The 20,998-nt window shown below is 38.8% G+C and overlaps 2 protein-coding genes across 5 annotated transcripts; one reads left to right on the top strand and one right to left on the bottom strand.

Annotated features, from left to right (window-relative positions):
- Positions 1 to 2,036: 2,036 nt before the first annotated feature.
- On the bottom strand, positions 2,037 to 6,587 carry vdac2 (voltage-dependent anion channel 2). Its single transcript, XM_030747579.1, has 9 exons — positions 6,429 to 6,587; positions 5,159 to 5,230; positions 5,025 to 5,074; positions 4,744 to 4,896; positions 4,565 to 4,617; positions 3,514 to 3,741; positions 3,130 to 3,280; positions 2,982 to 3,039; positions 2,037 to 2,699 (listed from the first exon to the last, which is right to left on the bottom strand). Exons 2-9 carry the CDS (start codon positions 5,223 to 5,225, stop codon positions 2,608 to 2,610), a joined length of 852 nt encoding a protein of 283 aa, XP_030603439.1. The 5' UTR covers positions 5,226 to 5,230; positions 6,429 to 6,587; the 3' UTR covers positions 2,037 to 2,607.
- Positions 6,054 to 19,911, top strand: LOC115792929 (histone-lysine N-methyltransferase SETDB1-B-like). 4 transcript variants are annotated; one of them, XM_030747577.1, is made up of 9 exons: positions 6,054 to 6,072; positions 6,833 to 6,966; positions 9,254 to 9,378; positions 14,391 to 14,750; positions 14,845 to 15,018; positions 15,971 to 16,172; positions 16,541 to 16,614; positions 16,758 to 16,948; positions 18,930 to 19,911. In XM_030747577.1, the coding sequence occupies exons 3-9, from the start codon at positions 9,267 to 9,269 to the stop codon at positions 19,041 to 19,043; spliced, it is 1,227 nt and encodes a 408-aa protein (XP_030603437.1). In that variant the 5' UTR covers positions 6,054 to 6,072; positions 6,833 to 6,966; positions 9,254 to 9,266; the 3' UTR covers positions 19,044 to 19,911. The 4 variants fall into 4 exon arrangements, with proteins under 4 accessions (XP_030603437.1, XP_030603438.1, XP_030603435.1 ...); XM_030747578.1 differs by lacking the exon at positions 6,054 to 6,072 and adding an exon at positions 6,558 to 6,670 and having other exon boundaries at positions 14,652 to 14,750; XM_030747575.1 differs by lacking the exon at positions 6,054 to 6,072 and adding an exon at positions 6,558 to 6,670.
- The last annotated feature ends 1,087 nt before the right edge of the window (positions 19,912 to 20,998 follow it).

Below are 20,998 nucleotides of genomic sequence, written 5' to 3'. Positions count from 1 at the left end.
AAAATCCTTTTTAATCACACAAAGCAAATATGAATGTAAATGAAAGCTGCCTTTTTCTGTTTTTTGTCTATCTGCTTTGGTATGTGCTGACAAATAAATGCAAGATTAAAAGACCTTCTGATTCTTTCTGTGAGCTGATTTATGAAGCAGCAAGCTCAGCTTACATACTGCCTGCACTGATTGCTACTGTTATGCTGTAAACCTACAGTGTATCACAAAAGTGAGTACACCCCTCACATTTCTGCAGATATTTAAGCATATCTTTTCATGGGACAACACTGACAAAATGACATGTGTGCAGCTTATATAACAGTGTAAACTTATTCTTCCCTCAAAATATCTCAATATACAGCCATTAATGTCTAAACCAGCGGCAACAAAAGTGAGTACACCCCTAAGAGACTACACCCATAAATGTCCAAATTGAGCACTGCTTGTCATTTCCCCTCCAAAATGTCATGTGACTCGTTAGTGTTATTAGGTCTCAGGTGTGCATAGGGAGCAGGTGTGTTCAATTTTGTAGTACAGCTCTCACACTCTCTCATACTGGTCACTGAAAGTTCCAACATGGCACCTCATGGCAAAGAACTCTCTGAGGATCTGAAAAGACGAATTGTTGCTCTACGTGAAGACTTGTTATATAAGCTGCACACAGACTACTTTTCTTTGTGTCAAAGTGTCATTTTGTCAGTGTTGTCCCATGAAAAGATATACTTAAATATATGCAGACATGTGAGGGGTGTACTCACTTTTGTGATACACTGTATTAAATCATTGCTTTCAGTTATCTTGTAACAAAGCCACTTCAGTTACTTTAGTTTTGAATTTATAAATCTGACATTTGCAACTGGCTACAATTAGGAGACACGTTAAATGAGCTCAACTGTTTTTTTCACTCACTTATCAATTTACAGTCATTTCCAAACAAATGTTTGTGTAAAAATATGAAGTAGACTATGAAGCAGCTGAAATCCTTTATCAAAGTGAAAATCTGTTTGCCTTCAAAGCCACAGAAACTGGTCTCAGTCCCCCAATGGTTACAGTTGTAAAAAAGTAATGTTAGAAGAATGTACAAGTATTTATCTGTTCAACCTAAAAGCATATAGTACTTTAATCAACTTCTGTTTTTGATATTTTATAAGCAAATCAGTCTCCACTGGAGCTGATTTTCTGAAAGCTTTTCCCTGTAGCTATCTACCAAAAATATGAGATGAAGGTGTGCTTGACAGTGAAATCATCTATCATCCTTCCCAAAATAGCTCAGGAACATAACTAGGACTTTTTCTTCAAAGACAGTTCCTTAAAAAAAAAAAAAAAAAAAAGCATGGCATGCTACCCACAACTTCAATCACCTTTGTAAGACTTGGAAACTGTAGTCTTGATGGTCCCCATTAAATCTGACGCAGCTTTAGAAGGCTGAAGGATGAATGGCAGAAATTGCTTTAACTCTGGTGTTCAAAACACAGAAGACTGAAAACAGCTGTGACTGCTGCCGGTAGTGCAAAAGTACTGACAGTCTGATTACAGAATTACTGAACCTTTCTTGCAAATATACTTGAAATAATTTTTCTCTGCTCTACAACGCATACAAGTCAAAACAAGTTTAAATCAACAGAAGCTCTAGTGCCTCTAGCCCTCTTTCAAAATTAAATATCAATCAGTAAATGTGGTTGGTGATAATCCAGTATCACATGAGAGTAGATTTGTGGAGTTCAAAGACTTTATTGAAAATTAATACATACACATAAGGGCCTTCCTATGGGCTGTCTTTGTTCTGAAATGGTTGCACTTGAGTGTACACGTGCAACTCTGAGAATTCTTTCTCTGAAGATTGATAGTTTGGCATTACTGAGAACATTGATGATGTGCCTCCCAGGTCTCTGCTAGTACAGAAACAAAAGCGTATCCTGTTTGGTCAGCCCTGTGCCCAGGCTTCTTTCAAACTTACAGATCCAACTTTAAGCAACCCAAAAACTGCCAAGTTTTAGGGAAGATCACATGTGCAGCTTCAACAGAACATGACAAATCATGCTGGCCAACGCAAAACATTACAGGTCTTTATTTTGTCCTTGTGTGCACAAACAGGTAGGATTCAGCTGCATTTAATTATCAGCAGAAAAAAAAAAAAAAGTAGTGTACTATAGTACTTAAGGTTTGCAAGTAACTGGATGACAAAGGAATATCAGATGGTCATGAGTGTGAATTCAGAGCAGGTATGACAATGCTCACCACAGATCCGTGTATTGATGTTCTTATAAAAACAAAAGGAGTGTCTGGGATTATCACAATAAAGCCACGCGAAGTTGATGACAAAGGGGTTGTATTTATCGGATTATTATGGCAGTGCTGGAACAATGACATGATTTATAAATATTACACTAAGAACTGTCTCTTGAACAAATGCAACTACAAAGTAAAAAGCAACAAAAAGGTCAAATGTACCACTGATGTACCACCAATGCACCAACTTGAAGTGGTATTCAAGAGTTTGTTGCAGTAGCCTCTGAACCAATCTCTCCGAGATATCCCCTTGCTGGTTTGAGTTGGACATAATATTTAAGGCCAGGTTCTTCTGATATTCCCTAGTCCTTCCAGTATGAGGAAAACTTAGGCTTCCAGTTCCAAGCCAAGACCCAGCTTGTGGCCTCCTGCGTTGATGTTCTTTCCATCAACCAGACCAGAAAGGGTGAGTTTCACACCTGCACACAATATGAACTAACATTAATGACCACAACACAAAATGTCTTGTCTAAAACAGATTCTGAGACTTGTGAGAATAAATACTGACTGAAAGTGTAGGCTGTCAAGTGTTTCTATAAATGTCTGTGCTGTAGGTCAGTTCATTTATAGATAGAGCAATGTGTCTAAATTAAAGTGCTAGGTGGAAATACTCAAGGATAGAAGGAGTGATATAGTATGTGTCTTAATAGACATTAACTAACTGGTTCAGCAGTTAATGAACCTGTAAAAAAGCAGCTTACCTGGTCTAAGGGTTTGGGTGTACCCAACACCAACAAGGCTATTGTTGTTCACTTTAGCCTAAGGGAGAAAACAAGGTACAAAAGTCAGCATGAGGCAATCAATTTGTCTTTTCCACATCATTCTGAAACCCTCTGTTCAAATACTTACACTGATGGAGGCATCTTTGTCCAGCTGGTATTTGGCTGCAATACCAAAGCGTGTGCTGTTGCTGCCAGCGGTCCATGCCAGGTTGACTGCCGTTTCCAAATTGTCACTCACCTTCTGGTAGATGGAGCCACCAAACTCAGCACCATCATTGCTTCAAAGATCATAACAGAGATTTCAGGTAACAGAATCCAAATTTGGGATGCTTAAAAGTCTCAACAGACTTCAGATCAAACATTCTTTCACTTTCTATGCTCATTTCTTTGAAAAGATTTACTTTATTTAGAGACAGCCATTTGCTTTGAATGCTTCATCGTTTTGATGGGAAAAAAAAAAAAGCTCCAACATAAAAATCTAAATGTTCTGTAAAACAACATCTCTACTTACACATTGGTATGCAGCTGGAAGTCTCCTGTTTTGTAGCCAATGGCAAAGTTGTTCTGGGTCATTTTGGATTTAGCGGTGTCAAAGCTCATCTGGTAACCAGCGAGCCATCCCTCGTATCCGATGACAGCAGCTCCGTGGATGGTGGGGCCAGCAAAGTCAAAGTCTACATCACAACCCAAGTTGACATACTCACGCTTGTAGGCGGCCTTAACTTTGCCACTCTTCTTGCTGTTGATGAGAACGAGTAACTTTTATAAAAATCAAATCAAAAATGCTAATCAAATTCAGTTCAACAGATTACATTTCTCACATGTCTTTATGTCTTTAAAAACTCAATTCTCCAAATATAACAGAAATTCACTTTGAGTGAACTTATACCATTAACTGACTCTTCAAAGTACAACGTCAATAAAACTTACAACACACGATTTGTGAGCCAGTGCCTTAAATCTTCCAAATGTAATTCTACAGCTAGACTCTGTGCCTGTTTTCAGCTTAAGCGACAAAACCAAATAATGCTTGAAAAAGTGAGTTGCCAGAAACAACCACAATTGTGCTTCTATGTGCAAAAAACTATTAGTCTCAGGAGTGGTGTTTATTTTTCAATTTGAGCATGACACCATAGCTGTAAACATGCTGTCTCAATGTAGTCACATAACTCCACCCTCACTATGAAAGATGACACGCTTCTTCTCAGCCATGTGCTCTTTCCTCATGTGATTTATACCCCAGAAAGAAAGTTTACTTGGAGTTGCTTCACCATCTGAGCACCATAGTAAAATTTAGCTTTCATTTCTTCCAGTGAACTTCCACTAAGTGCTAAAGCACATACAGGTCCAAAAAAAACCAAACAAAACAACCAATCTCTGTAATGGTTTTAAACAGACTTCCATACTGGGATTAAGGTCACATGGCTAACAACGCCACTTAGAGCACGTGCAGCAAAGATCAGGATGCCATAATTACTTGTCTAAGAGGCAATGGTCACTGCAAACTACAGTCCTAAGATTTGAAGTAAAATTCACAGAATACTTAATTTTATCCATTTTACCCAGTGTTTGGTGAGAAGGTTGTGTCAAAAGTCAACTTTAGTCCTTTGGCAATCTGTAAGAAGCAATAACAGATCACACAGATGAATGTTGTGCTGTCATATTCACTGACTGTACATTTTTGCTTTCCATGCCTGTTGTTAAATAATAGGGAATAAAAACATATGAATAAATTCCTAACCTGATCTTCAACAGTGATTTCTGTTCCCAAGGTGTTGTCGGTATTCCACTTCTCAGTGAAGGTCAGGCCGTATTCCGACCGCTTGTATTTAGTTTCCAGACTTCCCACGACTTTGCTGGTATCCGTGTTGGAGGAACCAGATGTTTTGAATTCCTTTAAGAGGCAATTTTATAAAAAATGTCAATAAGCAGCAATAAGGACAAGTTACTTTGGATCAAATTACTATGACGCTGTGCTCTTATTGCACCTTTTGCCTCAAATAAAATGACAAGAAATCTTACCACTCCACTGGCTGACTTTGTCTTGACATCAAGCTTCACAAGGCCAAATCCTTAACGAAAGACACATTTTATTCAGATTATTTTAAAGCCCTCCTACAATTTTAGAATATTTTGCAAACTTTAACAAATCATACCATAGCCTTTGTTGAAGATGTCCTTGGCAGACTTGCCCAGGTCAGCATATGAAGGAGGCACGGCCATTGTATCTACAGACAGAAATACAGTGATCAAATTATCCTGACTTTTAATAGAAGAATCTACTTTTGGCTGCTCCCTTTTTCACAAGGGGTCACTACAGTGGGTAGTTCCACGTCTTTAATTTGGGATATATTTATGTTCCTTTTTACACTGAATGCTCTTCCTGATGCAACCCCAAAGGGATTTGTGCTGGAGTCAAACTGAGGACCTTTTTCTTGTCAGGCAAATGTGTAAACGACTACACTATGGTGTCACTATCGACCATGACTGTTAATAATATTGACAAAAAGGACACTGTAACAAAAGCAAAAGTTTGTACATAAGGAAACTGTACTCCGATATAAGGCAGAAGTTGCCGTCTCATCTTACACCATCAAGCTACGAAATACAATCAAAATCTGGAGATCATCTACTGCAAAAGTATGTTTTCTACAGTTGTGGCATTTGTTGTAAAGGCTAAGCCTTGGATTATTAAGCGGATACAAACTAAGTCACTATCCTTATGATGGCTTGATGAACGGTGTCCACTGCAGCAAAGTCACACCTGCACCACTGTACCAATCTGAACATGACGTACAGCGTTGTGAGGAGAACGGCTGTCTGGCAGACAAGAGGCAGGTGTCCCGATTCAGATTTTGTCAAATCTCAACTGCCACAGTGACAGCGTTAGTTTCACTTTCTGGTTAACAAGGCTGCGGCAGGCAGACTCGGCTGTGTCTGACAGCCGATATAGACAAGGTTACCAAGTTAGACAGGAGCCATTTTGAGCCACTGGGAAAGTTCGTTCAGGCCTGGATTTAATCAAACTAGTCTTCCACGTCAACTGGCAGTCACAGCTAGGCGTGGCAAGGTACATACCGTGCCCAGTATAAAGAATGCGTTAATTAAACTGGTCACCCGAACGATGAGCCCGCTGATAGCAGAGAACCAGGGTGCGCAGAGGATAACGAAAGTACAACTAACGTTAAAGTAGTGAGTGTTTTCCTAAAGTGCTTTTAAGCAGCATACGGTGCATTACCAGCAGCATTAAGCACGTAATAGAAAAGCTTGTCAGTTTTCCCCACGACATGTGTCAAGCGCAGCATGTTAGCTACAGCTAGCAGCTAACTTTGCTAGCCTGCAGACTGCCGGCGTGTCAGTGCTTCGACACAGATTCCTCCGCGCCGTGGAGCAGAATAACAGCACAAGGTTAAATGAGTCTCTTACCAATGGAAGATAGTGCTAGCTGTGAAGGAAAGTGAATTTATTTGAAATATTCCGTACAACGGAAGACCAAGGCAGGCGTAACCGGTTGGAGGGCGAGCTGAAGGAGACTTACTGCAACCAAATCCAGACCTATCACATCCTGGCTCAGGACCCCGGGGCGGCCACAAGGGCGCCTGAGTAAAAACAATTTTGCGGTCTTTCTCGCGGGCAGCCTACTTGTTTAGGGCCTAGTTGTTAACAAAGTATGGAAGTACAATTTGAAACGGTTTCTAATACTACCTTTGTACACGCCTCAGTAGCAAAATAATAATTGTAGTGACAGTTATTTTGTATAATTTAAATACAGTCGCAATGCAAGATCTATGAGTATTAAACGGTGTTTCTTTGTGTTCTTTTGTATACAGGCTACCAGTGCTAGCAGAAGCTAGCCAGCTCGAACGACCGACTTTTAGCTTTTGTTTGCATCTGCTCACAGAAGTATTATACGCAAGGTGATCAGACTTTTGTTATTCTGAGGATAATCGGGACACAGCGACAGGTAAGCTTCTATCCTTGATCGATACGTTAAGTTACAACTGCAGCACATCAGTTTAGAGATGAGCTCTCTTATAGTCGAGCAACGCTAATGGGAAGAAGTCAAAACACACGTGAACATGTTTACTGAACGGCTGTTTTTCTGCATTTTCATAATATTTATTTACTAAAGTATCTATAATACTGTCTCCCGTTAAGCGGTAACTTAAAAAAAAAAAAAAATAAGTGGCACAGTTGGTAGTTCTTCGTGTTACTCAAAAATCATGATCAGCAGCAAGTTCTCAATATGAGTACATCTTCCACACATTATTCCCAAGAGTGCCTTCCAGGTGCTAAAGACAAATTCCTGTGTCAGATACTCCATCCACCCGTTTGACCCACGACCTGGCTTATCCAGGGCTTTGTCGTGGCGGCAGCATCCTAAGCATAGAAGCCCAGACCCCCCCCTCTCTCCAGCCATCTCCACCAGTTCATCTGAAACATTCCCAGGTCATTCTCTAGCATGCTCCTTAAGATATGCCGGTGTTTTGGCTCTACTAAGAGTCCCTCCTGAGTGACTGAACTCTTCGCCCAGTCCTTGAGGGAGAGACCAGCTCATTTTAGCTGCTTGTATCCATAGTTGCATTCTTTGGGTCACTACCCAGCGCTCGTGACCATAGCAGAGGGTACGGATATAGATCGACCGGTATATTGACAGCTTAGCTTTTACGCTCAGGTCTCTCTTCACCATCTTGTCTGTCAGTCTCGCTCTCCCCTCATTCATGAATGTGGCTCCAAAATACTTAAACTCCTTCACTTGGGGCAGCAACTCGTCTATGATTCGGAGTGGTCACTCTCCTTTTTTCTGGCTAAGAACCATGGTCTTAAAATTGGAGGTGCTAATTCTCATTCCCACCACTTCATGTGAGCTGGAGGCCACCACCTTATGACCAACTGAACCACATCAAATACAAAATCTAATGCTAATTAGCAAGCTGATGCTTCTCCCGCTTGCTAATTGAGTGATGGAGCATACGTATGTAACCGGAAAGCTCCTCTGAAGCCTAGGCGGTAATCACAGTCTTTGTAGGCATGCAATTACGTTTGTCGAGGTCTAAATCGGGCCTTATTAGATCGATAGTGTGATAATTTCTGTATATAATCCAGAGGAGTTACACTTATATATTATGCACTTAATGTGTTCCAGAGTGCCGTTTCTATCCACTAATGGGTTTGCAGAAATCACGTAAAAAGCATACACAACATAAACAGAATCCAGATGTTTTATCGATCAGCTGCCAAAAGCACTTCATACATTCAAATATCAGTCACCATGTTGTAAGCATAAACTATCACGTTTTAATGCAACACCAGGAAGTGACGTCATCTTGCTGGGAACTGTAGTTCTAGAAGGCGTTTCATCGCTCCACTGGTGCTGAATGTCTTTCTGAATAAAAGTAGAGCTACAACTATCGATTATTTTAGTAATCGAATATCCTATCAATTACACCAGTAATCGGATAAGAAATTATATTTGGTATTAACAATTCATCTGTATATTTTAACTTCCGCAGTGCAGATTTTTCTCTGTGTGAAACAAACAAAGGTGGATGGAGCAGCCGCAGAGTTCAAATTTGAGTTAAATTTTCAATTTTTGTATCAAAATACATAGTTTTACCTTTAATTCTGGGATTTTTTTTTTTTTTAATTTGAATAGGAAGCCTGAAATTTTCATTTGATCTTTATTTTTCCTCTTACTTCTCCTCGCGTTCATTACTGGTTGTCATTTCTATTTCTGTAGCCCACGAAATCAAGTGCAGGCACAACCATAGCAACATCACGCGTGCGCAATGTGAATGAAACCGCCCATGCCCTGTGGTAGATTGCAAATTGCGATGAAATGATAAACGCGCAAGCAGCGATAATAGTCAAGGGAGACATAGCCGGGGCGGAGTCCGTGGGGTACACTCGTGTTTGCAGAGTTCCGAAAGTGAAGCGGTGAAATCCTCAGCCCAGCGCAAGGGCGTCTCAGAAAGGCGCAGCGCCTGGCGATCAACCGCTAGCTAGAACACTGGTTCATGACAGATGAAGAACACATAACCCTGGGATGACCTATGCAACCATTTTCAACCAGTTTGCTCACTGTAATTCTATTTACACTCTGAAGCCCGGCTTTTCTTTTTTGCCTCATTAATGCCTGAGTGTGGCCCTCCTGTCCTTTGTCTATTCATGCTGATCTTTGCAGAAACTCTAATATAAGACTTTAAGCCCAAATGTTTTTTGTTTGTTTTGTTTTATTTACTTTATTTTAGTTTTGCAGTGGCCATGGCTATGGTTTTGACTGTGGAACAGATGGACACAAGAAAGTTGGTGCTTCACGAGGCCAGCCAGACAGTAGTAAACCAGTTGGATTCAAGCGAAGGAAGTGATGATGATAGTAAGTATATAGTTATTATATTACTAAATAAAATGGTGTAAGTTAGATGCTGTATTATTATTCTTTATAATAAATATTATTTTCTTTGCAACGCTCAAAGGAATGTCATTGTATGTCATTTAATCTCAAATCACTGTGGGCCTTCTGCTTGACCATCTGATTTGACAAAAAAAACATCATGGTCCAAAGTTTGGACATACATCATGATTGCTGTAAAATTTTATCTTCATAATATGAAATGTTTATTTATATATATATATATATATATATATATATATATATATATATATATATATATATATATATATATATATTTTTTTTTTTTTTTTTTTTTTTTTTTAATGGTCTGTTAACCCACCTCCAGCAGGTTTTTTCAGGATCTGTAATTTGAGACAAATACAGCAAAAGATAAGTTAGTACTGGCTAGGTAAAATGTGAAAAAAGCAAACAAATTCAAACAGTTCTGTAAAGTCCCATATTGGAGAGCACACTAAAAAACAAAACAAACAAAAAAAACTTCACATTGCAAAAGATCACTAGTGACAATTTCTGAATGGTATATGATTGTATTTCACAATAATGCAAAATGAAATGTGTAGAATGCTTTTTAATGTGAAATTCTTAGGTTTACATTTGTTCTGGATTGAGCAAATATGACAAGTTTTCACAAAAACAAAAATATCAGTAGATAGTCTAATCTGAATTGAACAAAATTCTGGAATTTCAATATGGTGCTCTCATTACAATTGAGAAAATCATTTAAATATATGCATATAATTTTTGTTTTATTTTGACATCCACTTTGTAAGCATGCCCTGGAGAAGTCTTATACTTCAGCTTAAATTTAAAATACACAAAAGTAGGGCTGCAACGATTCCTCAAATAACTCGAATAATTTGATTTATTAAAAAAAAAAAAATCCTTGACACAAATTTTTTGTTTCAATGCTTCGTTTAAACTCTGCAAAGCTCAGGTGTTACCATATAAATGCAGCATTTCACCCACATTAGCAGCATTAAAGCTCTCTGTTGCTGCGATGGAAAGCTTTGACACAGAGTGGCTCATCATATTTTACCATGCCTCCACTGCCCTTTGCGCCCGTTCAAAGTTTGATGTGTTTTTTTTTTTTGGTCGAAAACATTTAATACTGGTCAAAAATGTATTTATGTAGGTTGACTGGCAACAGAATTGGTTCTTTAATTAAATAACGTTCTGACATGAAAGAACCCTCACAAATAATCAGAGGTGGCAAAAGTACTGACATTCTGTACTTTAGTAGAAGTACAAGTACTTGCTTTAAAAAATACTTTGGTAAAAGTCAAAGTACTGGTTCAACTTCTTTATTTAAGTAAAAGTAAAGTACAGGCTCTGAAATGTACTCAAAGTAAGAAAGTAAAAGTAGCTCTTTGGAGGACATTTCTACCTGCTATTTTTGTGTAAAGCTAACTGAACCTCATTATATATTACATGAGAACACAAATGTTATTCCAATCTAAATTTTAATTCTAATGAATGCACTCGGCTTGAATCTGTTATGTAGGACACAAACTGTGAAGGGGAATTTAAACGCAACTCTATTCTCTGTGTCCTCCATAGTAGAGGGTGAGTGTGCCTCCAGCTAAACACAAACATGAGAATACTCAGGGGTTACAGTGGGATTCAGAAGGTGGAGGAACCCAAAGTTCAGCTGTAGTGGCTTTGCATGGGGAGAAGAATCACAGCTTTCTATTGTGAGCTCCAGTAAATGATGTTGGTGTGCAGGCTGTGATCAGCTGACCTGCTGCTGCTGCTCTGAGGTTTACTGCTCTGTGTGGATGAAATTAACTCACAAAGATGTAACCCAGTATTTCACAGCTATCTTAGCTGATTTCCATCCCCTACACTGACAGCATACAGGCTGTATAAATGTTTTATTCAGTGCATGAATCTCAGCATCAGCAGCTTTGATTCAGACTCATCTCTGCTATACTGACGTAACCTGTAACTCTGACCATCAACACAGCCTCTGTGCACCAGTCCAACACAGAGCTTTACTGTAAATACAGTACAAGCTAATCTGTCTATCACACACTACAGCATTTTCATACAATCTCTGAATTACACAAAGTTAGCATACCTCAATTTGTTTTCCCGTCCTTATTTGTAATTCTAACCTCTCTTCTTCCTCTCCTGTCCTCTTCTCCATCTCTGAGTGAACTTATCTCTCTCTTTGCTCACCCTGGAAATACAGCAGCTGGTCTTTTAGCTAGCAGACACACGGTGTGACAAACTGCACACACTTTGTGTGTTTGCTGATATTTGTTGAGCATTTAGAAACGTTGCATTTACCTGCCACACGTTACTCCGTTTATGCTCGCTCCTCTTCAGCAGCGCTAGCTAAGCTGTTTATGTCCCGCGAGCACAATTTACGGACTCGGTCCGGCCCGCGTATTTAATCCCTTTGTGCCCGATAAGACTGGAGGATACGCCAGTATGATTGTCTCTTATTTGTGTTATTATTCCTCCGTTTAGGCTCGGCTCGTTTGATGTTTGACGGCGCACTGACCGGAAATGCAAACTTCTCTCTGACGTGTTATAAAGTAACGAGTCTGTTTTGAAAATGTAAGAAGTAGAAAGTACAGATATTTGTGTAAAAATATAGGGAGTAAAAGTAAAAAGTAGTCAGAAAAATAAATACTCAAGTAAAGTACAGATCCCTGAAAAATGTACTTAAGTACAGTAACGAAGTATTTGTACATAGTTACTTCCCACCTCTGCAAATGTAATGAACAAATTATTCACTTTACAGCCCTACATTTAATAACTGGCCAAACAGGTGTCGGAGAACACAAAAAAGGTTAAAAAAAAAAACATTGGCCTAGGCAAAAGAGACAAAATGTTTTTTCCGCCTCTCATTTGCAGCCACAAACTGATTGCAAATTGACTCCTTGTCCAGTAAGTCAAGTTTATCCTATAAATGAAAGTAAACTGACAGCAAGACGTTATAAACAAGCCATGTTCATGGCAGCATTTCCGACAGTCCTTTTTTACCTTGTTCAAGAGCCTCTCAAACACTCCGTTCAGAGGGGGCGGGGGCGTGACATGACGACATGACGCCTTCAAAATAAAAGCACGTGAGTTAAAGATTTCAAACTCAAGTTTTTTTTTGTTTGTTTTTACCAACGCGGTGTAATTTTTGTGTGGGACAATTGCGTCTGTCTCCAGTATTGGGGGGGGGCGGGCACGTCCTCCCCGGTTCCTAGGCCTATGATGCTGGTTATGTTAGCTCCAGTTTGGTGCTCTTTGTACCCCATGTAAACATCTGGCGCAAGCAGGTTCGCGCATTAATTAGGGTAATTAGTCAGGCGGATGTACCTCCCCTCGCGGCTGTAAGCAGCCACGTTTGTCTTTACCTTATGGACCAGCAGAGGGTGCTGTTTCATTCCTGTGGGAAATGTATACACTGTTCACTGGTATTAAACCTATGGAGTAGTGTTTGTTCTTTGAAGCAGTGTTAATACAGATCCATGTGTGACAGTTATGTTTAGATTATAAAATTTTAAGAAGTAGTAATGTGTGTTTTGTTTTCAATGTAACTTTCAGATGTTTCAATATGTATTTGGGTTTCTTGTTTCAGAACCCCCCCCCCCCCCCCCCCCCCCCCCCACACACACACACACACACACACACACACACATACCAGTGCAAAGAGAAATACAGCTGCGGCGGAAAATAAAGTCCAAACTAAAATCCAGTAATGACCTCCGTGTGATTCTGATCGATCACCAGTTCGATCAGTTCAGTGGTGAAGAGTGCTTCACCAAGCCCAGCTGCGTGGCTGGGCATCCTAGTGTTGTACCTCATTCCTCTCCTTCAGGGAACAGTAGTTATAGACATAACCGTTCGTTCCCTTTCAGTCGATTCACTCGGTACAACACATATAGTATGGGACATATATGCACGCCCCGGAGAGCAGCCACCGAACTAAAGTCAGATAACCAGCACCCTAGTACGAGGCAGACCCAGCAGAAAGGACAGAAGGGGGCTGTGACGTTCAAACAATAGAACCGAACAAGTGTGCGGTGATGACCAATTAGGTCCAGCACAAATATCACTCGCAGGAACCCCTTTAAAAAGGGCCCATGAGGTTGCCATTTCCCTGGTTGAATGTGCTCTCACACCCTGAGGCAAAGTGACACCTTTAGTGCCACTTGCCAAGGAGATGCTCTCCATAAGCCGGTGGGAGAGCCTCTGTTTAGACAGAGCTCTACCTCTAGCTGGATTAGCAAAGCAGAAGCCAAAGCAAGGAGAAGCGGAGTCTTGTATGAAAGATATCTAATATCTACAGACTCAATGAGTTCAAAAGGGGGACCACAAAGGGCCACCAAAGTCAAGTCCCACAAGCGGACACCATCAACTTGACTACTCAGGTGAAACGAGTCACTAATACCTTTGTCATTACGCTTATTTTTTTTTACTATATTTTATATACAGAAATGTTTATGTCTATACTTGTTGCATTTTAATGCTTGTTAGTATATTTTAAAATGAACCTGAAATATAATTTAAAATAATGTATTCTATGTTTTATTTAGCATTATTGTGAAATACAAGTATATGAAGTTTTGTTTTTTTATTAGTATTTACAAATATGGGGCTCTGCATGACCGCTTGAAATTCATTTTCATATTTTAAGTGTATATATGAAAAAGGGAAACATTTCCCAGCAATCATTATCACAAGTTTTTGGTTAAAAACTTATGTAATCATAAAATTTATAGGCAATTTGGAGATAGTTGAGCAGAAATTGTCCTAAAAATCTGATGATTTGAGATGGAATGGCCCATGTATATTGCATCAGTGACCAAAAAAAACATCCATATCAAAAAATTGCAAAAAAAAAAAAAAAAAACAGTTATCAGAAGGGATTGATGTAATCCCTTATTGGACTGCCATGGCAGCTTGAAGCTTGTTTTAGTGTTTTGGTTTTTTTCTCGCAAATCACTATTTCACTCATGCGTTTTTCTTTGCAGAAAATATGTTTGAGCCTCCTCATGGCTCCATTCACTCTGTAAATGAAAATGTGAGAAAGAGGAAACAATGCCAAAACAGCTTGGACTCTCTCATACCATTTAAAAAAGCAGTGGTAGTGTTGACCAGACTTCCTGAATATAAGGTCAGCTCTCTGCGACCACCAACGCCTCAGCAGTTCTATAGTGAAGATGAATCCCTCAGCAGCTCTGATTCTGATATGCAGTGGGAACCAGTTGACTCCAGTGATTCTGATTTTTCAGTCTCTGACAGTACACGGAAACCTGCAAAAATGGCAAAATGCAGTAAGAGTGGCACAACAACAGCAGCACCTGCTTCACCACCGAGGAACAGCAGCAGTGGTAAGGTCATAAACGCCATAAAAATAAACAATTACTATTCACAGATGAACATAGTGGTCAAAAGAAATTAAAACTTTTCTTTTTTTTTTCACAGTGGCAGACGTGACACCTATTATAGTATCATCAGTTTTTGGCCATTCCTCCAAAGAATTAACAAATGCTCGGCCTAACCTGCCAAACGTAGAACTCGCAGTGAACATGATGGTTCTGGCAAGGAGAAGACAGATGAGGTGGCAACGGGGAAGAATAGTGGAGATCGTTACAAGGGGTAAGAGGAGAATTCTGCCAGATTTCCCACTACCAGTAATGTTTGAAGGGAGTCGTGCACTGGCTGTAAAATAAAAGTTTATTGAAAATCCTGCTAGAATGGACTGAAAGTAATTGGTAACTGTTAATTGTATTGAATTCAGATGTTCCAGTGATTTGAGCCTTTTCTGTTTTTGTAAAATTTTTAAATGTGAATGCTTTTGAGTTTTCCACTCTGGGCCCAGTGAAAATTAGGTGGGATATTTAACATTGTTTAGTGATTGATATTTTTTATTTATTTTTTTTTTAGATTTGAGTGACTTTCTTTAAAATTAATTTCTTGTGAATTATTTTTATTTATGGCCACTTATTCCTCGGACACAGATACAACAATGTATGTTAAGGGTAGGGAATGACTTTGAAATAGTTCTAACATCATCATAAAAAAAATCAGATGGGTTATGTTTTCCTTTGTTATCCTGGGGCCTTGTGATATGTAATGCACAACTATTACCAGAAGGTGGAAGCACTACACCTGAAATCTGTTTGTCTGGCCTAAAACAGCAAAAATAATATGCATTAAATGCCAGGAGACTGACTGATAAACCATTTGACATGACAAGATTAGATGCTTCTGCATAAACAGGAGTAGCATGCAAAGCCAAAGACTCGTACAGCTATCAATAGTTACAAAAAATAAACAAAACTAAGGTCAAGTGCAAACTGCCAGGTGACGCAAACTGCACAGTCATTTGAGTGCAGGGGGATATTCAAGAACAGTATTTCTGCTTGGAACGCTGATCTCTACTTCTGTTTTTCTGTCAGTCTCTTTTTTTAATTTTCTGAAATTTGTTTTTAAACCTCAATTGGGCAAAAAAATTAAATGATCATTGATGACTTGAAGTGAAATGATTTAATGATTTTAATTGAAAATTTGTCTTTTTTTTTTTTTTTTGTTGTTCTTCTTCTTGCAGAAGATGGACGATTAAAGTACAAAGTCAGTTTTGAAGAAAAAGGGAAAAGCCTAGTATCTGGACACCACGTTGCTTTTGACACCACAGCAAAGGTGGAGCAGCTGTATGTTGGTGCTCGTGTGGTTGTTCAGTGTCAAGATAACAAGTTCCGGTTCCAGCCTGGCGTTGTAGCCGAGCTCCCGAGCAGAAAGAACCGCTTAAGGTGTTTATTTCAATTTTATAACTAAAATTGCAGAAAAAAACTTTACTTGTTAAACTTGTACCCTTCTGGCATATTAAATAGTTGATATTAGTATTTTTATTATTATGATTATTATTTTCATACAATTTGTAAAGAAAGCACATCACTTTGTAACATTAAATTATCTTAATCACATTGCTGATGCTTTATTTATATTATGCCTGTCATGATTGACCTAATCAAGTTTAGCCTACTTTGCAATCAGATTTGACTTAAAACCCACAGAATTGTTATCTTTAAAAGAACTTAATACTTAACAGTTCTTAACAGAAAATCCTAATGTATACTGGAGGTGTGATTTGATGCAAACATTTTTTTTAATTTTCCAGGTTTTTGATCTTTTTGGATGATCACACGCCCCTCTATGTCGGTTTACCTTTGCTTCACTTGGTGTGGAAACCTTGTAAGATTTGTTGTTTTTATACTTTGGAAGTTGTTCACATTCATAAATTCTAAAATTCTATTTACAGACAACGAACTTTACAACTCCCAGACATATAAAGAGTGGCCAATTTTTTGTGTGTGTGTGTGTTTTCTGTTTGAAAGTGGAAAATGTTGCAGATGACATTCCAGAGGGCCCTCACAAAGAATTCGTAGAGCATTACCTGAAGAAGTGGCCGTACCCTCAGCTAACCCAGTACAGGGTTGGACAGAGCCTTAATGCTGAACTGAATGGAGTCCTACAGAGGTGTGTGGTGCAGGTGGTTGACTGCAGCTTAATGGAGGTCATCTTTGAGGTCAGTATTTCCTTTTTTTTTTTTTTTTTTAATTCATTATATATATATATATATATATATATACAGACAGACAGACTTCTGATCAAAATGTTAAGAGCAGTTAAAAAAAATTGCAAGAATTTGCATTTTTCACTATTGGATCTTAAGAAGGTTCTAAGTAGAGCTTCCCAATGCTAAAAGAAGAAATTGGTCCAAGAGACAAAAACTTTTGAACAGGGAATGTATTGAAAACTGCATTTACACTCAAACATGATTTTTTTTAGCTGATCAAAAGTTTAAGACTAAAGCCTTTAAAAGCCAAAAGCTGTGCAAAAATTTGGATTCCATGTCATTTTCTGTCAAGTCTTTACACTGTCAAGACCTCCTGATGGCAAAAGCAAAAAAGCTCACTGTCTTTGAACGTGGTAGGATTGTTGAGCTGCATAAGCAAGGCCTCTAACAACATGCCATCGCTGCTGAGGTTGGACGCAGTAAGACAGTCATTTTGCATTTTTTAAATGATCCTGAGGGTTATGGAACAAAAAAGTCAAGTAGTAGACCAAAAAGATTTCACCAGCACTGAGCCGCAGGATCCGATTGCTGTCCGTCAAGACACGGGATGATCCTCTACCCAAATTAAGGCCATTACTGGTGCTGACTGCAGCCCAATAACCATCAGACGGCATCTGCGAGGGAAGGGCTTCAGAAACACAAAACGTCTTCAAAGGCCACGTCTTCTTCAACGCAACAAAACTGCCCGTTTGGACTTTGCAACGGTGCAGCAAACATGGGACACTGAAAGGTGGAAGAAAGTTGTCTTCTCTGATGAGAAAAAATTTAACCTTGATGGTCCTGATGGCTTCCAACGTTACTGGCATGACAAGGAGATCCCACCTGAGATGTTTTCTACACGGCACAGTGGGGGTGCACCATTGTGATTTGGGGTGCGTTTTCCTTCAATGGAACAATGGAGCTTCAGGTTGTCCAGGGGCGTCAAACAGCAGCTGGCTATGTGGAGATGTTGCAGCAGGCATCCCTCATGACTGAGGGCCCTCGTCTGTGTGGTAATGACTGGGTTTTTCAACAGGACAATGCTGCAGTTCACAATGCCCGCCTGACAAACGACTTCTTCCAGGAGAATAACATCACTCTTTTGGACCATCCTGCATGTTCCCCTGATCTAAATCCGACTGAGAACATTTGGGGATGGATGGCAAGGGAAGTTTACAAAAATGGACATCAGTTTCAGACAGTGGATGCCCTTCGTGAAGCCATCTTCAACACTTGGAGCAACGTTCCCACTAGCCTCCTGGAAACACTGGCATCAAGCATGCCTAAACGATTGTTTGAAGTGATCAACAAAATTGGTGGAGCTACTCATTACTGAGTCCTTTTTTTGACACTTTGATTTCTGTTTTGACACACAAGGATTCAAAACAGGAAAGTCTCAACACAAAGCAATCATAAACTCAATCAGGTCTGACTGCACAAGGAGATGGCTGTGACGCAGATGGCGACGAATTTACATGGAATTAGGCTTTTGCTTTATATAGTTAGACCCCAGTCATACAAGCCGAGAGATCAGTTGGTGATGTGGTAACCGTTGCCTTAACTCTTTAAGTGCATGAATAGAAAAAATAAATTAATAAAAAAAAAAAACACTAACAAAAATGAATAGAAAAGAGAAACAAATGATCTGTCGAAAATTATGCAACTTTTCTCCAGAATTTGCTTAAAGTGCTGAGTCATTGACTTTAGGGGAGAATATGTGACATTTGCTTGTTGGCAGTTGGGACATTATGACAGTCATCAATGAACATGTATTTTTTTTTTTTTTTTAAGGCTGAAATAAATGTTTTACAGAGGGTTATTATGTGTCAGAAGGATTGTCTAGAATATGATTCAGCTCAGTATCATTTAACACTGCTTTATGTTAAATATGTAATGTTTTTTCCATGTTTTTATTTATATGATATGCTAATAGTGAGTCTTTGTCACATAGGAGAATCAACATAAGGAGTGGGTCTACCGAGGGTCCTCACGACTGGAGCACATGGCGAAATTTTTGGAGATGAAACAGAGAGAAGAGGCCGAGAGTGAGACTGACTCTGACTGAAAGTCCACAGATGCAGTTATACCATGAATGGCTGTAAAAACTGAAAATGTTGAATGATATTTGGACGGATATGCAATTGGAGATTTTTTTGAGAACCAGCAGCCCATTATAAATGAGAGATGATGGTGCAAACGAGTGACTCAAGCATACCCATTTTGACCTGTTATGTTCCATGTTTTTGTTTTTTATTTTTTGTATTTCCTTTTATTGTACAAACTTGCATAAATATATATAAATATAGTTGGTCGATTTAGTTCCAAATAAAATTTATTGTTCTACACACAAACATTATCAAAGCAGTTTCAGAAATAATCATTTTAAGCCTACTTTTTCTTTTTTTAATAATCCAGTCCAAGTTGATTTAGTTGAAATGATCCCCTTAATTGATCTTTCTGTGCTCAGAGGATAAACAGTTCAATGTCTAACTTGGTTCAGGGTCTTTTTTTTTTTCCCTGTTTTTGTTGTTTTACTCGCCACAGTAAGATACTCCAGTCATCATGCAAAGCATTCTGCCATTGTTTGAAATGTTTTTGTTGTTGAGAAAAAAATCTTGATTTCATAAACATTTTGAAAGAACTGCAGTAATGGCTGGAAGCTTTAGTTAAAATTTGCTAATGTTCATGTTGTTGGCTGACTTTTGGAAAATTGTTAGTGATTGTTTTCACTTAGGTAGATAAATTTAGTTGTGACATCATTCCCCTTTTCTTACAGTTCAACTCCATAACTCAGGAACAGAATGGGTATGCCAACTGTATTTCCCATCTCAAAACTGGTAATTTTGTAGCTCTTTTATGCTGCCACATTGAAAGGGCATGTGTGTGTGTGTTTGTATATAGCATGAAATGTTTAGCCACCCAAATAAACCACCTGCCTAATGTTGCGTATTTCCTCCTTGTTCCACATGACAGCTCTGAATAGTTTGGGTATGGGAAGGTGTCTGTCCTGTGGTGTGTGGTGCTGGGTCATTGGAAGCTATTTTAAGAAATCAGTGGGCCCATAAAAGAGCGCAACTAAACAAAACTTGGCCCAAAAGATATGCTTTACAAAAAAAACAACTGAACCAATTGACCTCCTCAAATAAAAGACAGCTCAACTTGTATAGTAACTGAGTAACCCACTGTAAATGCCACAAGGGAAGCCACAATAACTATATTCAAACACAAAAGGGTTCAATCTATCAAAAGCAGCCAGTTGAGGTGATTGAGGAATCTGACTAGAATCCTCCCTGGATGCATAATAGGGGAGATGGTTTGGTATTTTAATTGGAAGGAGACCCCAAGGCAACATCAGGACATGCTGAATTGTGGAACCTTGTTTTTGCCTGAAGTCAAAAATTTGGGTTATCTCAAAAAAACAAAAAACTTTAAATTTCAAGATATTTTCTAAATTTCACATTATTTTATCAGAAGTTTTATTAAGTTTATGTTTTGAGATACCTAGCTCAAAATTTGAAGTTAACCTGAAATTTTGACTTACGGCTAGCAAAAAATTAAAGAAAATGAAATTTCTGAGACGGAAACAAGCTTGCTTACAGGGGATATTACATTTCTCGGCTGGCTGAGAACATCTTGGTGCTCCTCTCAGAAAATCTGGAGGAGGTAGCTGAGGAGAGTGCAGTCAGGCCATCTGCATAGACGGATCCCAATGAAACCCAGAGCCAGAGATGCAGTACAAGAAGAATGGATGAAAATCAAACCTAAGGCCAAGCCAGTACGTGGTGTGACAGTTGTTTCACGTAAAAAGTCTGGCACATTTTGTAATACAGTGAATATTAATGCATCCAAAGCTAAAATGAACATAGAAGTCAATGAAAGGGGATCATAGAAACATCATTGATGGCACTGTTAATAATTGATATTACTAAATATGCAATTGCATCATTTTCCTAGTTATAGTAAATAACTTGCTTTGTTGATCTATCATAAATTACAGGAATCAAAACATATTTTAATTTA

Source organism: Archocentrus centrarchus, chromosome 15, assembly GCF_007364275.1.
Source record: "Archocentrus centrarchus isolate MPI-CPG fArcCen1 chromosome 15, fArcCen1, whole genome shotgun sequence".
Classification (NCBI taxonomy): Eukaryota; Metazoa; Chordata; class Actinopteri; order Cichliformes; family Cichlidae; genus Archocentrus; species Archocentrus centrarchus.
This window is presented reverse-complemented; position numbering and strand designations above follow the sequence as displayed.

What these genes read in the sequence shown, in the direction of transcription:
- vdac2 (XM_030747579.1), bottom strand. Translation starts at nt 5,225, where the DNA reads ATGGCCGTGCCTCCTTCATATGCTGACCTGGGCAAGTCTGCCAAGGAC. An exon ending in CAAAGTCAGCCAGTGGAGTG is followed by an intron (nt 4,897 to 5,024) that starts GTAAGATTTCTT and finishes TGCCTCTTAAAG; the next exon opens with GAATTCAAAACATCTGGTTC. An exon ending in AAATCACTGTTGAAGATCAG is followed by an intron (nt 4,618 to 4,743) that starts GTTAGGAATTTA and finishes TGCTTCTTACAG; the next exon opens with ATTGCCAAAGGACTAAAGTT.
- LOC115792929 (XM_030747577.1), top strand. Translation starts at nt 9,267, where the DNA reads ATGGCTATGGTTTTGACTGTGGAACAGATGGACACAAGAAAGTTGGTG. An exon ending in AGCAGAAAGAACCGCTTAAG is followed by an intron (nt 16,173 to 16,540) that starts GTGTTTATTTCA and finishes TTAATTTTCCAG; the next exon opens with GTTTTTGATCTTTTTGGATG. An exon ending in TAATGGAGGTCATCTTTGAG is followed by an intron (nt 16,949 to 18,929) that starts GTCAGTATTTCC and finishes TTTGTCACATAG; the next exon opens with GAGAATCAACATAAGGAGTG.